Genomic DNA, 17,500 nt, shown 5'->3' on the forward strand with positions numbered 1-17,500 from the left:
CCCCTGCCCATCCATCCCCATCCCTGCCTGCCCCTGCCCGTCCCTGCCTGCCCCTGCCTCCCCGCAGAACTCCGAGCCAGAACACCATTTTGCTCCAAAGCTGGGCGCTTTGCCCTGGGAAAGGTGTTGCCGCCTCGCAAACCAGCGCTGACGCTCACCCTTACCTGCAAAAATAGAAGATCCAGCCCTGAAAAAGCAAACAGCTTAAGGAAAAGAGCGCGGGATGCAAATGTGAGAGAGGTTAAAGTTTACACTTGTGACCGTGTTCTTTTGTTGGTAGCATGTATTATTAAAAAAAAAAATAAAATAAATAAAATACCCCCAAACTGTACATATTATAAGGCTATATTTTTATCTCGGGGTTCTGGTGACACGTACAAACCACTTGAGCTTTGCTTTCGTGGTTTATATTGCCACCAGAAACCCTTGATAAAAATACAGCTTTATATTGTACAGTTGGGTATAGTTTATTTTCTCCATATATCACATACCCTGTTTTATTTATAAACATACACAAAGACACTTGTACATGCAAAGCAGTTTTTTTTATTGGAGTAATTCGGAGATATCAATAATGCTATATTAACTAACGCATCGTAACATAATCATTTTTGGGGTAGCAATGGCCTTTCTAAAGAGACATCTATTGAAAATATGATAAAAGACATAAAAAAATCAGTACATCCAGGTTAGAATTTACGATTCCCCTACTGAAAATTTCAGCTTCTGGTGGCTCGTACTCGCAGAGAACCCTGCTTAAACCACCTCCAAATTTAGCTTTAATCTCTCTTGAATACTCGAATCCTTTTCTACAGAAAGGCCACGGGAAATAAAGCTTCGCGTAACGGAGGAATGCAAAAATCCGAAGGAAAAAAAATCAAACCATGCAAGGAAACGCGCTGCTGCTGAAGGCGCAACTATGAGGAGCTTTTCGGTATTTTGCCCGCGTTGCGCTAATTGAACTTATTTACAAGATGCTTTTCATGCAGGTTGTCAGCAGCCTTTTGCGCCACTCACAACGCCAAAAATTCCTATTCCCACCTCTCACGATCCGGAAAGAAAAGCCGGGACCAAGCAGTTCGAGAGCCGCTTGCTTTTGAATGCGTCTCCATGTGATCCTGTTTACCTAAACCACCCTTTCCTGCTCCAAAGCGGCGAGGGGGGGCGCAGGGCAGGAGGCGGGCAGGGACGAGCGTGCCAGGCTGGGCAGGAGCGGGCGCGCGCTCGCTGCCCCTCGGCGAGCCCCACGCTTCCCTCAGGGCTGGAGATGGGAACAAAATCCACGCACAACAGGCCCGGACCGCTGTACTCATTCTGCTGTAAAATGTAAAACCAAGAAAGGGCAGACGAGCTGCATCCCTCAGGACGCATCCTGCTTTTTTAATATAGCGGTGCCACCACACATTTCACTTCGGATGTTGCATTATATTTATATGTCACTCAAATATTTACCATTTTTCTGAATTCTGCCGGGTGCTCTGAGAGCTTGTTATAAGCCAAGTACCCGCGGTTGTACGTCTTGGCTGGTTAGCAGCCGTGGCTGAGCTGCATCAATATGCTAACTTCTCTTTCTGGAGCTTCTCGTGCGACAAGAGCCACTCTTTCATAAGGTTTCCTCCTCCGTAGTTGCCGGTCTGCCCGCTGCTGCAAATCACCCTGTGGCACGGTATTATAATCGGGATCTGCAAAACACACAAAAATAAGGAACCCTTCAAAGGGTGAGGCAAAAAGGGGAGCGGTGGCTGGGGAAGGTGCTTATAAATCCACCGCTAAGCCAGGAGCCGTCCGGCACCGGACCAGCGGGGCTGGGGACTGAAGTATCGACGCCAAGGCGCGCGCTGGTGGGGCCCCGACCGTGCCCGAGGAGGACAGGGAGGCTGCGGCATCGAGGACCCGTTCCTGGTGGAGCTGCTATGGTGCAGAAACAGAGCTGATGATGGACTGCCCCACCACGGCCACCAGCTCTGACCACCACCCAGTTCTTAGGGGAAAATCATAGAATCATAGAATCCCAGGTTGGAAGGGTCCTCAAGGATCATCTGGTCCAACTTTTCCAGGCAAGAGCACAGCCTAGACAAGATGGCCCAGCACCCTGTCCAGCTGAGGATTGGACGTGTCCAATGTGGCAGAGTCAACCCCTCCCCTGGGGGGATCATTCCAATGGTTGACTGTGCTCATGGGGAAAAATTTCCCTCTCATGTCCAATGGGAATCTCTGGCAGAGTCAACCCCTCCCTGGGGAGATCATTCCAATGGGTGACTGTTCTCATGGGGAAAAAATTTCCCTCTCATGTCCAATGGGAATCTCTCCAAGAGCAACTTGTGTCCATCCCCGACTGGCCCTCTCCATGGGACTCCTTGTGAAAAGGGAGTCTCCATCTTCCCTGGAGCTCCCCCTTGGGTACTGGTACTTGGTGATGAGATCCCCTCTGAGCCTCCTCTGCCCAAGGCTGAACAAACCCAGCTCTCCCAGCTCATCACCATATGGCTACGAGAGGCTTCCCAGCCCTTGGATCACCTTGGTGGCCCTGCTCTGAACCACCTCCAACCCGTCCACATCTTTTTTGCACAGTGGGGACCAGAACTGCACACACGATTCCAGTTGGGGCCTGACAAAAAATAAGCGTTGGGAGAAATTTTAATACATAAAACCGATGTGAAGCCTCAAAAGGGTAAAACCAATGATATCTTAGATCCCATATACAAAAACTTCCCTGCAAGAAGCAGATGTTCCTGCCCCGCGTCAGCCCCCTTCCAGCAGCCGGTGCCCAGGGTGGGTGATGAAGCCTCGCAGACCCCAAACCCACACGAGGACAACACGGAGGTACGGGCCAACTATGAACTGTCATCCCAGGATTAGAAGAGGCCGTACGTCTGGAAAAAACCCAGGCCACTGCGAAGAGCCCTTGCCGGAGCGAGCTTCCCGAGCCCCTCGGCAGATCCCCTCCTCTCCCTATAGCACCTCTACGTGCACTGCTGAAAAATTCTATATAAGAACACGGCGCTATTTATTATTTAACAGCAAGTCAATCCAAAATGGGTTGTGAATTTTTAAAACCTACAACAGGAGAGATTTAATTCGCACCCAACCAATTTAAGAACTTTTTTTTTTTTTTTTTTCCTCGCGCCTTCTACTTTGTATCATTTACAGCCAAATGTCACGGATTCCGAAAAATCAATGCAACAAGTTACATAATAGACTGATAATGTAGAGAAGTACATAAACATGGATTTTTTTTTTTTTTTAATTTTTTTATTACAGGTGATTATCATAGTTGAAGTACACACCATAAAAAATGCAATACATCACCTCTAATCGCGCCGCACGCGTTTTGGTAAGTGCACAGCAATTCGGTTGCAATGATTTAGCTGTGAAAACAATAACTCGCCAAAAAGTGCGGTTTTCACAAATTTTGAGTCCAAAAGTATGATTTATTTATACACAGGCGCGCAGACAAATGACTGACTTTACGCTGACTTATTTTAATCCCATTTAATACGCATTTCAGTACAGTTCAAGCTGTGCTCATGCTTGAGTCCGGGACACCCAGACCCCACCGTACGGCTACTGGCCAGACCTTTGCAAATTGGGGTTTTTTGGGGGGATTCTTTTGGTTTTGCTAGGTAATTTCAATAGGCGAAATTTAAAATCTCAGCCTCAGCCCGCAGGCTGTCCCATTAAACAGGAATACACATCGGTGCTTCCTGTTAATCAAGGTTTAATAAAAAAATGCTTATAATTTGGAGTTGGCGGTGCCACGAGTGAATTACGCATCCGTGACGACTCCAGTGAGTGCCAATGAAGTCTTTGCTCCATCCCATGCCATCCCACGCTTGCTTTAGGACTTCTTTATAGAAGTTGTTCTTTTGGCAAGCGTTTTTTTTCTGGTTCAGGATTCCTCTTGCCTTTACGATCCACGTGCACAAGCGAGGGCAGGCAGGTTGTCCCGAGTGGCAAAGCAGTAAAAAGCCATAATAATGCACCGTAAAAAACCTCCAAGGTTAATTTGCAATTCTTTAAAAAATATCGACAGTAATTCAGCATATTTTGACGGTAGGGCTATAAATCCTGCTACGGACAGGGGCCAAAACCCCTTTCTGAGCCAGTTCCCTGCCGCCGCCCAGACGGTGCAGAGATGCTCAAACCGGGGTGGGGGGGTGTCCGTGCACTGGGGAATTTTGTCAGGGAGGGGAAGTTGATGACTTCTCCTGCTACATCGTGCCAGAAGACGGAAGGCACGCCCAAGTAGAGAAATAAAAAAGCACTTTATTTTCAGGTGGCGTGAGCTGGCACGCCGGGCGGGGTCGTGATGATCCCTGGGTCGGCGCAGGACCCATTCGCAAACGTCGGGATGCGCGGCTGAGCCGCTTGCCGTCAAGCAAGGAGAGGAGGGTATGAAATAAATGCAGCTTTTTCCATGCCTGAAATAAAGAACTTCATACCCAGTTTGTCCTACCGCATGCCAGTGCCTGTATGTCACCCTCGGTAGTGTCGGATGCGAAAGAAAAGGTGGTACAAAGGCTGCATCGGTGCTATAATTTAAAAATATTGAACATTGCTTAAGTTTGGCTTAATTGTGGTGACAACTTTCAGACTACTAAAATAATTAAACCTGCTAAAATTTATTAGGGCCCTAAGGACATTTTAGAGGGAGTACTACCCTAGTCTGGAGCTTTAATGCCTCAGCTACATTTAATGTAATTTTTATCAATAACCAAGCAGCTCATAATATTATAGCTCTGCTGAAATCTTCATGCTGTGAAATCCAATTCATCTACTACACGAATCCATCACTTACACAGACCCTACCTCAAACGCTATAAAACTTCCAAACCCATAGATTTGTCTCCAACAAAAAAATAACATGAAGGGGCCCTCGGATCAATAACGGAGTCCCTCTGATTCGGGCACCAGCTGAATATTTTCTCCAACTTTGCTTTTGTTCTTCTGGGTAGAGGCCCACAAGGGAAAGCGCTTGTTTTCACTCGCAGCCTCATCAATACCTAAATCCTGGTGAACAAGTGACACTGAGAAGCTGTAATCAATAGCTCCCTGTGCGTTTTTTCTTCTGGTCAAATGGTTCAGCACTACTGACAGCCCTGACACTCAGAACATGATGCTAAATCTTTATCAACAGCCATCTGGGTGACTGGCAGAACAAGACTCGGGCGGTCATTAACGCTCGTGGCAATCCGTGAATAAACTAACTCCTCGATAATGCGTTTGTTTAGAAAAAAAAGGTGGGGGAAAAAAACTCCCTGCGCAAGGTATCGATCGCCTTTGAATTGCATTTAGCAAATTCCGTCTGAGGATGGAGCGGAGCGGTGCTCCGCCGCGGCGCTCCGCTCGTTAAAGAGTTTTCAATCTGAGGCAAGGCAAACCCGACCGTCCCATTATACCGCTGATGGGCTGGAGACCTCCAGAAACTGCCAAACTGTCACCACCCGATCAGCCGGGCCGTAATGGAAACAGCTGAGATACCAAGTTATAACACACCACAAGAATCACGCTTAGCAAAAAATAACCTTTCCGTTTGCTCATGTCCTCTTGCTTTTTCTCCCCTTCTTCCCCGACAGAAACAAATACCGAAATGTGACACAGCACGGGTCCGGGGTTATTGCCAGCCACCGAAGGAATTAATGCACAAGTCGTTTCATGTGTCCGCAACCTTTCACATCCACACGTCACATCTTCTCATAAATGCGCCATTCCTCCGACCAATCTCCAACGTTTAAAACCTCTTGGCTGAATAACGTCCTTGACTTAGGCTAGACCGGCGTTAGCGTGGAGTTGTCCACTTAGCCGGGCTTTAGCCTAAACAGTAACGCCATCGGAGAGAACATAAAAACCAACGTGTGCAGCTATGACTGCCGTTAACAGACCGCTGAAGACGTCTTATTTAAGGCACAGAACAGTCATTTAGGATGGCCTTGGACTAATCAGCCCAACAGTCGCCATTTCCCATGAGTCTCTGTGATTTCTTTTTGATCCTCCTATACTAGTCTAATGAGATTTTTAATTGAACTTTATGGGTTCCCTTTGAGGACCACAGACCTTGCAATCAATGTGAACCGCAGTAAACTATTTGAAGTTCCTCTTGCAGAAGGTGAGCCATCCCCACCACGTCCTTGGCATAAATTGAGGGGACGACGGCGCGTCTTTCAGCTGCTGCCGCCACCTATTCCACCTTCTCATAAAGTTGAAGGTCATCGTATAAATTCTGCAGAGCCACCCAACTACAAAGGGAAACCCGTGGAACACGCGCCACCAAAATTAAAAGACCAACCCCTGATTTGTAGAAGGGAGAAATGCGCTGGTATTTTGCGGAAAAAGGCGAGACGTGCGATTTTACCAACACATTTGGGTAACAAAGCAGCGCCGGGCTCGGGCTGGTTTCAAACGCTCGTTTTTACTGTTATCCCTACCCACATTAAATCATGTTAAGGATTTAGTCACCCTGTTTGCAATTTAGTCCTTTAATCACAGGGAGCACCTCGAGGTGCAAACTTCTTTTGCCATTTTGCGTCGCTCCTGCAGCGTTCGCTTCTACTTCGCGTTCGCAGTAAAAGCCTTCACTAGATTCAGCTTCTCCCCTGCGAACAAAAAAACCCCACTCATCTGCTGCTTAACAAAACCTCCCATTCCTGCGACGATTCCGAAGCCATCGCTCTCCGAAGCCAGTGCTGCTATCCCGAAGCTCGGGCTGCAGGTCTAGCAGTGGTTAACGCCAGAGCTCTTTGCATTCTGCGCAGATACGGTAACGACGCTGCGGCTCGCGTGACGTCTTCAGTTTAATGAACTGTTTAGTTAGATTCAAAGCTCAATAGCTCATCTGATAAACAGGCTGCAAGCGTGTTTATAGGCGCACCGTCTTCATGGGCATCCTACAATTCCGAGCAGGGAGCACGCTGCCATCCTCACATCATCTCTAATGGGCTTAAGCTTCTCAGCTCAATAAAGAAGTACACCCTAATATTTTAAGCGTCTATCAGATTTTCCTACAAAACAGTTCATAGAAGCGGCATAAAGCTGCATTTCGTCAATACGCTGGATTGTACTTGACAATACAAACTATTTTAATATGATGGAATGCTTTCCAATATAATACGGTGTACATTAAGATAAGGCAATAGAATGCAAACCTACAGGAAACAGTTCTCAAAGAATAACAATACAGTGTTGTGCAAAAGGATATGTAATTGCTATCGCCTAGAAATGTACCCAGCTTTGCCCTCAGGCTGCAGTGGAGCAGCAGCATCCAAAGTAGCGGTAACAGCAGGTTGTGGTGTGAAAATTCCTGCTTTTTCCCCTGTGAGGAAGAATGAAAATAGTTCTGAAAATATACAGCAAAGCTACCGCAATTTTTTTTTTTTTTTTTAAACGGGGTCCTATCTTATTATTGCTATTTCCCATCCCGTACGACGGCTGCAGCGGTTTCTGTCCCCAGCAGAAAACTTTTAAGCATATTAGAGATAATAATGTATAGCTTTAGGGAAAAAGCTGTATTAATATAATACCACCCCAATATTTCATAATAAAAAGTCGATGATTAAAAAAATAGAAAAAAATCAGTGCTGTAATGAGAGCCCTGCCCATTCCAAACCGCATTTTTAGCGCTATACGTCACCTGTAGTTGATCTGCAATTCCATGCATATTCCACATGCAGACACACACATAGTCCTTTGGTACTTCAATGGCAGCACCTATTCACCACGTTTCGCCTACGTCCCATATAAATCTTTACACGGTCCTTCAGACCTATGAGCCAGAACATGCAGGCTGATTTTATGAATGAGGTGAAATACAAAGATAATATGTGGCACTGCAAAACCCCCCTCACCTTTATTATTCCTATACGTAAAGCCACCGGCTCTTGTGAAAGCAGATTTTCCAGCCCACTTTGCGACTACGCGTCGCAGTTTCAGATGTACCTTATTAAAGAAAATACCGAGAGGGCCGAACGTAAAAAAGAACACGGGAGGTCAAAGATGACGGTGGGTGTAACGCTGGAGAAAAGGAGAGGAATTTGGGTATGGAAAGACACGTGTTGCTGAGGGCAAGCGGCAATGAGGCAAAATACATTGAAGAATGGCCAAAAAGGCCACAATGATATGAATAGAAATGCAAGTATTTTATTTTTTTTAAAGGCAAGTAGCAAGGGAATGAGTGTGGGAAGACAGATAGAGCGGCGTTCTCTTTACCGGCTTCTCCCTTCCTCTGCACAGGAACCAGCCCCGGTCCCGCACCCATCACTGTGATTCGGGTGCATAAATACAGCTGGAAATCTGAACCTGGACAACTAAAAGTGACTGGGAAGATGGACGACGAGGCTGAGGATTCTAACGTGCTGTTTTTCCAAAATCCACAGGACTAACTAACCTAGAGCCCTACCCCCTCCGGTTGGTTCAAAATCAAGCAACTCACCGATATCGAATGGAGAAATGCCATTTACAGCTGGTTTGGAGCACACGGGGGAAAAAACCATACTGACAATTAGGGATTTGATTCAAATGTGTACCTACAGGATTTAACATCCCTCCTCCTCCATGTTTTCAGAAACATAACCATGCCAGAGAGGATGGACTGCTGTCAACCCAACTCATGCCCTCTCAAAACGAGGTCCGTGTCAGGGGACAAAAAAAGACTTCCCTCACCTAAGAATACATAAGGAAGTGTGGGAACAACAAAACGTGTAGAGGCTGATGAATTAAAAGAAGCGCGATGTTTCTTTTTCAAATCTAATGCCATAAGTGGTCGGGAATAAATCACATTAAACTGGGCTGTGCATTATTGCTGATTAAAAACCCTTACTGACCTTCTAACTCGTGGTAGACCAGTTTTCACAGCAGATAAATTGAAACTAATGACATTTAGCCCGCAAAGCTCTCTAAATCCACCGTTTTCCATCAACTTTATTTCAAAGTTGACGTGAACTTACAGGGTTGCTCCTCATCGCTCCTCCCACCGCTCTCGCTGCTCTGCTGTTGCCTGCAAGCTCTGCTAATTGCTTGTAGGAGACGGCCTCTCCAAACTTCACGTCCCTCAGCAGGGTCCACAGCACTTGTCTGGTGAAGGAATCTGCAAAGAAGACGAAGCGAGCACCGTTCGTGGGCATGGAGGAAAAAGCCAAGATGAAATAGCCAAAAAACCCCAACGCAACGCGAGAGTCTCAATAGCGGCTTTCTAATTTAAATTTAAACAGCCCCGATGCACTGTCCTGTTATTGTATCCTATATTACTACATTTAAATACATGATTATTAGAAAGAGCGCTTCAAGTAACCGATCACTATAAAAAAGGATTTAAGGCTTTGATTTTCCTATATTTTTAATTTGCTTCAAGTACAATTATCCTGTTAACTCATACAATGTGGTTTTTCCATTAAATTGGCAGAGTATAAATTAGCATAGAGTCAAATTAAAAAGGGAAGAAATAACCGGCTCTACCTATTTTACAAAGCCCTCGCATCTCCAGCTAATTTCCAACTTCAGCTGGGACACGCGGCAGAAGAAGCCCTAGAGCCAGCGGACTCGGTATTATCCTCGCTGCCTGCATTTTATAGTCGAGACCCCCAAGCTACAGCTCAGCACTGCAGACATTACAAAATGTAAGGACTAGCCGTGACCTTGAACGTACGGCACATCCTTAATGATACCGGGCTCTGAAAAAAAATAAAAAAAAATAGTGTCTCTTCCATTATTTTAATTTTAATTCACCAGCAAATTGCTTCTAAGTGTTCCAATTGCTGAAATAATGAGTAAGCAAATGCATTAGGACCAGCTTGCTTCTGTGTCTCAGGGTTTTACCTTCCCAAACCAGGCTTATTTTGCAAAAGGAAAACTGAGAGCCGCGCTCTTATTTCAGTTGGGTTGAGCACCTACTGCTCCTCCAAGGCACTTGGAAAAGCTTTGAAGACCTAACCAGTGAATAACTGCTTGAGAGGAGCGAGCTGGCGAATGAAAAAAAAAAAAAAGGAAAAAAGGAAAAAAAAAAAAAAAAAAGGAAAAAAGGGAAAAAAAAAAAAAAGGAAAAGAAGCGGCTTCCCCCAGCTGAGAGCTTCAGTCTCCTGCTTTGGCAAAGAAACAAACTGATTAAAAACATTTTCTTTCTTCAGTTGTCAAAACAGACGTTGATTACGTTACGTAGGAACACAGCGAAATGTGATTTTGTTCTTAAAGGAAACCCATACACCATTATGTGGGTGTTAAATAATAAAAATCACTTCTTAACTGAAGGGAATGATAATCACTTCATTGAAAAAATCTGTTTAGTCTTTATTATAACATTAAGCAAATTAAACATCAGCATAATCCAGGTGATACGAGAAAAGGGTCATCAAAGAAATTAACTTTGTTGTTCATTAATTTACATGGATTAGTAGAGGGCAAAGAGATAGCAAATCTGCTCTAGTTTTTATGATATAATTTCAAACTGTACACCATTTGTGGCAGTAGGGTGACTTTGGGGTTAATCAGACTGATTTGTCCTTTTAATTGCTTTCTATTCAAAGAAAATTCATTAGATAATGTTCTCTTCAAAATTCATGAATCAATTTAACTGAAGAAACCACATTAACAGCTTTGGGTTCATTAGCACAAGCAGTTGTGTTACCGGCTGATTGCTAGGAGGGTTTCCTTAGGCAAACAGGTTTTGTTTACCGTGATTTCTTCAGAAAGGTTGATTTCAAAATCAAATTGTTACTTACTATTTTTTTAACCTTCCTTTTGAGCCGGCGAGAGTAGCGTTAACCTCGCCTGCTCAGGGGTCTCAGGGAGTTACTGCCCGATGTCGTCTTTTAAATCAACGAAATACAGTGTCGCCGGGGCCCGAGTCCAAAAAAATCCCCTTTTTTCTCCTCCTCATTTTTGGAAGGGGAGGTGGGGCTGGGATGTGACGCACCCATAACTTTCTGAAACCTGTAGGAGTACGAGGAGAAGCGGGCACAGCCTGCGCTGAGCCCCGCGCGGCCGCCGGAGGATGGGGCAGCTCCAGAGAGCGCCCCCAGCGATCGCTCCACCGTGCCAAGCGATGCCCAAAGTACCCGGTCCCTCTTAACGTGCAAAAAGAAAGATGGAGATTATCCTCTTCCGACAAGCAGCGCCGGAGGTTGTCCCTCTTCCCGAGCCACTGTACGTTTGTCATGGGAGAACATCGGCACCCACCTAAGCCACTCGAAGTTACAGTTCAAAAGAATGAAATGTTTAGCAATCACGCACATCATTTTATAAATGTATATGAAAACTCAATTTCATCCTGTAGGGAGCAAACGCATTAATTAGTTTAAGCAGCTCTACGAGACAGTGCCAAAGACTGTTATTAAACTGCCTGCAAGTGTGAGTGCCTGTAAGCATAACCTGCCCAAATGAGATGGCTGAACTTTCACCAATTCTCAGCGTGTGCCAACATTTTATGCTGTTAAATATCATTAGGAAGTGCTGTAAAATACGCACATAAAAATTAACACGCGCAAATTTCTCTCCTTAGGTGAAAACACTTCGTACCTCCGCGAGCTGAGGATGCCCGTGCCGTGCCGGAGCGGCAGGCGCCAGCAGAGCCGCGGGCGAACCGAAGTGGTTGGGAATATTGGAGGCTTTCTCCTTCCCTTGTACCCACGTACAGCCCATGCTGTACACCCTCCCTCCAGGTGACCAGGCTCCGGGCTGCCCTCTTGCCAAGGAACACGTCTTATGGCCCACACAGGGCAACTCGTGTCGCTAGATGCTATTTCTCATTTAAGTGACCCAAAAAACCAAAAAAACCACCAAAAAAAAAAAGATGTGGACAGGCTGGGGGGGGGCCAGAGCAGGGCCACCAAGGTGACCCAAGGGCTGGGAAGCCTGACGTATTAGGACAGGCTGAGAGAGCTGGGTTTGTTCAGCCTTGAGCAGAGGAGGCTCAGGGGGGATGTCACCACCACGTACCAGTACCTAAGGGGTGGCTACAAGGACAATGGAGACCCCCTTTTCACAAGGAGTCCCATGGAGAGGACAAGGGGCAATGGTGCCACGCTGACACTTTCAAGCCTCAGCTGGACAGGGTGCTGGGCCACCTTGTCTAGGCTGTGCTCTTGCCTAGAAAGGTTGGACCAGATGTTCCCCGAGGTCCCTTCCAACCTAGGATTGCATGATTTTAGGATTCTATGATAATTTTTCAGGTTTTACATCCAAACGCACACCTCACCGATTCCCACTGGGAGCTGAAGCTGCAACGGGAAGGCGGAGGTGAAGGTGGACTGAAGGATGGGGAAGGGAGAGACCTGCGACCGCCTCGGGTTCCCAAATCTCCACAGCCCTGAGGACCCGTTCCTACCTCCAGCTGCCGTGGCCGTGGCCACCCAGGGACCGCAAAGGTAGTCGGGAGGGTTTAAAAACAGGCGATGGTGATTGATTTCTTGGGTGTTTTCCTCATACGGACATCACCGGTTTTGACTTGCTGGTCAAAAGCCTCATACTCGCACCTTACCGTCAGCCCTGCCAATTGGGTGGTAAATTGGCAAAGCAACGTGCCATCGTGCCACGAGTGGATGTGCTGGGACTGTTCTGAAATTAGTATTTACAGATAAGTTATAAGCCCCTAAGAAGCGGGACTTACCCTGAACCTGCTTGTCGATGCCTAAACGCTTCAGAGGTCACTCGTGACAGGCCCCTAGGCTTTAGTTCGCCACGTAAACACGTCACGTCCGTGGGGATAACAGAGAGAAAATCAAGTTTACCTTAACACCAGCCGTATCATAATTTTTAACAGCCTAACTGAAGGTGGCAATTAGTACAAAGACGTGAAATCACGCGCTATTACCTCGCGACGCGCTGCCGGAGCATTTATGGTGTTAGCATGGGGCAGGTGGGATGGATGCTCAGCACGGGGGGGAAGAGCAGAGTCACCAGCGCCAGTCCCTTCCCGCCCCGCTCTGCACCTCCTGCATGGGGCAAGAGAGCTTCCAAAGATCCACAGTCTGCCTTTACAACCTTTTTAATCCCTTCGATGAAGAGGGATTGAAGACAGACCATTTTTTCCCTTCTCCTCAACACCGATTGCTGGGAACGTTAAGTTTTTTTGTTTGTTGTGGTTCCTCATCCCCCTCCCAAGGGTTTTTGCAAATGCAAAGAAACGGTTATAAACGCCCACCCCTTCTCACCATCTTTTTCGCAGCCTGTCTGGGTACTACATAAACATCTTTTTTGCTTGTTTTTACGCTTAATCAGTTTTCACCGTTATTACTGTTGGTAAAATATCAAGCATGAGTCTACGAAAATACTCCGATATGTCCACAAAAGAGCAGCACGAGCTTCCCCCTCACCCAGAAAGCTTCACTTGGCTCTCGGCCCTTGGAAGAACGGACTCATGTTCAAATGGAAGAACTTTTACTGACAACAGGCAACTATGTAAACGGTCAACGCAAGCAAGAGTGCTAATTTTTAGCCATTTTGAGTCTCCTTCACTATCAGATAGGCAGTTAAAGCCATATTAAGCAGGTCACCTGAATGGCAATCTGAACACCAACAATCAAGGCCACCCTACCCTAGACCGAACTAGCAAGTGGTACGGGAAAGGGATAAATGCTTGTCTAAGTCTTTTAACTGTTTAATTACATTTTGCTCTGGTTACCAGGTAGGTCGAGAAATGTTCTTCTTCCCTTTTGCAATGGCTGCAAGTCCCTGGCCATTGCTACCCTATGGTAAAAAATGCAATTATTAGTTGCTATTAAGGGATTACTGGGAATATAGATTAGACAGCACGGTGACACTGTATCCGTTAAAATAGCCCAAACATCTCACTGCAACAACGGATTACATTAAAATCAGGGGTGCTGCAACCACCTTGCCAAAATCATTGAGAAAAGACTTCTATGAACTTTTATTGTTGCTGCCTGCATGCGTGATATTGATATATTATAGAGATAGAAGGTGCCTAACTGAAAAGAATAAAGTTTATGGTTGCTTAAATAGCTGAGCCAAAGCAAAGGCCTTGGCCATTTTGAAGGACCGAGCTTTATGAATGAAGATGCAAAAAGAATCTGTTGCTGACTTTACAGAACCCATCATCAGCTTTATAGTAAAAAAAAAGTTTATAAAAATGAAAGTGGCAAAAGTTCCAATAAAATTGTATTTCATAATTCTGTAAATAATGGAGGGATTAGACAAGTATTCACCCAAATTCCACCTCTAGCTGGTCCAAGACCTGCGAGAGCACCTCTGTGCCTGTTACTTTGGATACAGTTAAGACAAAAATTCCCCAGTTAAAACCACGGCGATTCCATTTACAAGACACAGATCTAAAGGGAATCCCCTGCCTCAAAAGCATCAGCCTAAATTTTATTTATTTTTTTTTTAAACATTTTTGTTAAAAACTTCCTTGCAGAATAAAATCCACTCGCTCGCCAGGTCTGCTCTTGAGCACAGACAGGCAACACCCTGGGCGTTTACTTCTCCTCCCAACGTTCATCTTCTGAGCTTGTACCAGGAGTTTGCTCAAGGCTCCTGCTGTATCTTTGCCCAACCTTGACTCCAGCTGAGGTCTCTTCCCATCACTCCAAACCAAACGTGTTTGTACGTGATAACTACCACATCGATCCTCTCCCACCATCGCTCTACAACCGCATCCTTCAGATGACTCATGCAATAGCGTCCTATGCTCTGTCCTATTTATGGTCGCATTTAATTAGCTAAATCAATGTTTTGAAACATTTCAAATACCTGAAACGTATCACTTGCATACCGTCCAGATCTGACCCCGTGGTACTGCCAGCCAAGATGAGTTGGACCTGATCTGTTGATCCCCCACCACGTAAGAGGTCACCTCAGGGCCACCCTCTGCACTTTTAATGTTTTTTCTTATTTACTTTATTATTTCCCACCAGCATTCCCTTATACCATGGATCATAACCATGACGTTGTGTTTCGAGTGTGTATTTCTGTGGCACAGGCAGAGGAGTGATATTCCTTGAAAACACACTGCATTTTTCCCCAACAGAGAAAACATTCGACATTCACTCCACAGTTATCTGTAGATAAATTAAGGTCAACTGCAGTGCATTTTGACTACAGAACTAGCAACCGTTCGAGTAGATGTCGTTAAGCGCTCAAAGGTTCAAAAACCCCAACCAACCGAGGACGTGGTGTGGCGGTGTGCTCCCCCCTCGTCTCTGACTCCCCCTCCCTTGACCTCTTTCAAGTGATAACCACCTGTGGTGGTGGTGATGGATGTGTCTGGTCATGAAGGATGCACCTACTAGATGTGGGGGGAGACAGATTACAATACCACAGCCAAGGGCTATTGTGGAATGTGCCCACCTAAGCACAGTGGTCAGTATGCAAATATGACCATGAGCCAATTACCTTACCCCCATCAATAGCGAGCAGCCCCAGAGCCCTTGGAGCTCTCCTGTATGGCAGCGGCTGCACGCCAGGATCTCCCCTTGAGCAGGGACGCCTCTCAAGGTTACTCCTCGAGGTTGAGAGATTCCTTACCCCAACAGATCCTCGGGAAGTGGCTCACAGCATGCTAACTTGGAAATCTCAGCTAAGTGACATAAAGGGTTGATTGCGCATATATAATCCTTTAGACATAAACCGTTGACCAAGTCTGGGACTAAGACTGGATCCAGCTGCACCCAGACTCCTCTCTGAGGGAGTTTAGAAAGCAAGGGGATCTTTTCTGAACCTCATGACTCAACGGCAGGGGCTCCCTGACAGTTTTGTCTGACCTCTGTGCAGTAAATAACAAAGTGTACCTTGCCATCGAATCTTATAAACTATTGTCGCGTTGACCACTGAACTTTGTTAACTCACTGTTTCACACCAATAAGCCATATTATTTTTGCCTCCCCTCTCACTCCATCCGCGACACGCGGGCACTGACAGCGGCTGAAGCTAACTGCCCCCTCCAACGTAGTGTCTTTGGGGTACCGGCGTCCTTGCAGCAGACCCCACAGTGCCCATTCCCGACCCGGTGCAAGCCCTGCACCATCTTCTTCTACTCCTTTCTGAATACTGCTCTGCGGGGACCGTTGCGTGAGTACGTACTTGATGACATTCAAAGCATCAGCTCATAAATAGTAGGCACTCCATAGTAAAGCCGTTAGAGTACACCGGCGCGTTGGGTGGCGTGGCTCAGGGGTTATCCTGGGCTCTCCCACAGGTCACGACGTTCCCCTTGCTGAGCAGGACAGAAATGTGGGCTAGGGGAATGCTTTTGTAACGCTTTTACGTATTGCCTACGCGTGCGCGTGTTTGCAATATGGAATATAATAAAATAGAAACACAACTATAACTTACAAACACGCAATATATATCTGTACCACTTAAGTGGAATATGTACCAGTAGGCTTTCTTTGAATACATATCATGTTCAGCTTGGCTCGCATGAATTGGCCGAGCTGTGCTGAAACCCAATTAATGGGAGCTGTTTCTGATCTGTAGTTTAACACAGTTTTAAACGCGGTTCCCTTCAGACTGCTGAAGGGGTTGTGGGGCCAAATTCTATCCTTAGAAGCAAGCAACTCTCCCTGGACCTCATCCAGCAGTATTTCTGCAGGTTAAACTCCCTGGAAGTCAGTGGGTGTTTTACTTGAGCAGTAACTGATATTCTGACCCATTTTTTTTTTGCGCAGTAGCCTCAATAGCAGTTTGCTATGCACTTGCAAGAGCAGACTATCATTTTAGAGCTGATGGAAACGAGGAGATGAGCCCAACGCTCAGCACCACCCCCTTACGTCCCCTGCCTGTGGCGCATTGCAAACTTCCCCAGATTCCCACTTCCAAATTCAAACCCAAGCAAGGTTTTATGCAAACTGACGACTCCTTAAACATTAGCAACTTCATCTAAATCTTCATACCGGCCTTTGAATGCCACGACATCCCCGAACAGGCTGGGGCTGGGGTTTTGGAGTCCGTGGACCGGTAAGATGGAGGAAATTGCAAAGCACTTGACAACTCCCTCTTGGGCTTCGGCACGGACCATGTCATTGCAGAGCATCCCCTGCCAGGTGATTTGTGCAGCTGTTTGCAGCAGCAGCACAGTTAAATGAAGAAGCCACCTGATTATCCTCTGAGCTGTAGGTAATACAGCAAGCTGCAATTGCTACAGGAGAGGAGAACAAATGCTTTGGATGAGGAGACAGAGAAAATAGCAGTCTCTTCCCAGCCAACAAAACGTGGCAGGCAAGTCTTACACTGCAGAGGGGATGGAGGTAAGCATAAAAACAATTTCTTTTTCTCCGACACCAGTTCTACGCCGATTCCTGAGAATCCATCCCACCTTCCTGTGTTAAGATTTCCCTACCACACCCGTACTTGGTGAGCCGGAGACCCTCTTCCTCTTTCTTCCTCCTCCTCCTCCTCGGCATGATCTCCTTGTGCTTCCTTTTTTCCCTGCTACTACCCCAGTTGCAGCTGGGCCCAAGGATGCCGAATCAGATTATAAACAGAAATGTCTTTATTTAACTACGGTTACCGACCTGCGATGATGATGGGCAGTGGAGGGGAAGGGCGCAGCAGGTAT

The 17,500-nt window shown here is 46.3% G+C and overlaps 1 protein-coding gene across 1 annotated transcript in view; it reads right to left on the minus strand.

Moving 5' to 3' along the window:
* Window positions 1-1,266: 1,266 nt before the first annotated feature.
* Window positions 1,267-17,500, minus strand: part of MGMT (O-6-methylguanine-DNA methyltransferase) — a 193,372-nt gene continuing 177,138 nt past the window's right edge. The window contains exons 4-5 of the mRNA XM_035890422.1: window positions 8,940-9,079; window positions 1,267-1,682 (exon numbers count right to left, since the gene is read on the minus strand). Of these exons, the coding sequence (XP_035746315.1) occupies window positions 1,551-1,682; window positions 8,940-9,079 (272 nt within the window). The 3' untranslated portion in view covers window positions 1,267-1,550. The remainder of the gene's footprint in view (window positions 1,683-8,939; window positions 9,080-17,500) is intronic.

This window comes from Egretta garzetta, unplaced genomic scaffold (assembly GCF_000687185.1).
Source record: "Egretta garzetta isolate BGI_Z169 unplaced genomic scaffold, ASM68718v1 scaffold152, whole genome shotgun sequence".
Classification (NCBI taxonomy): Eukaryota; Metazoa; Chordata; class Aves; order Pelecaniformes; family Ardeidae; genus Egretta; species Egretta garzetta.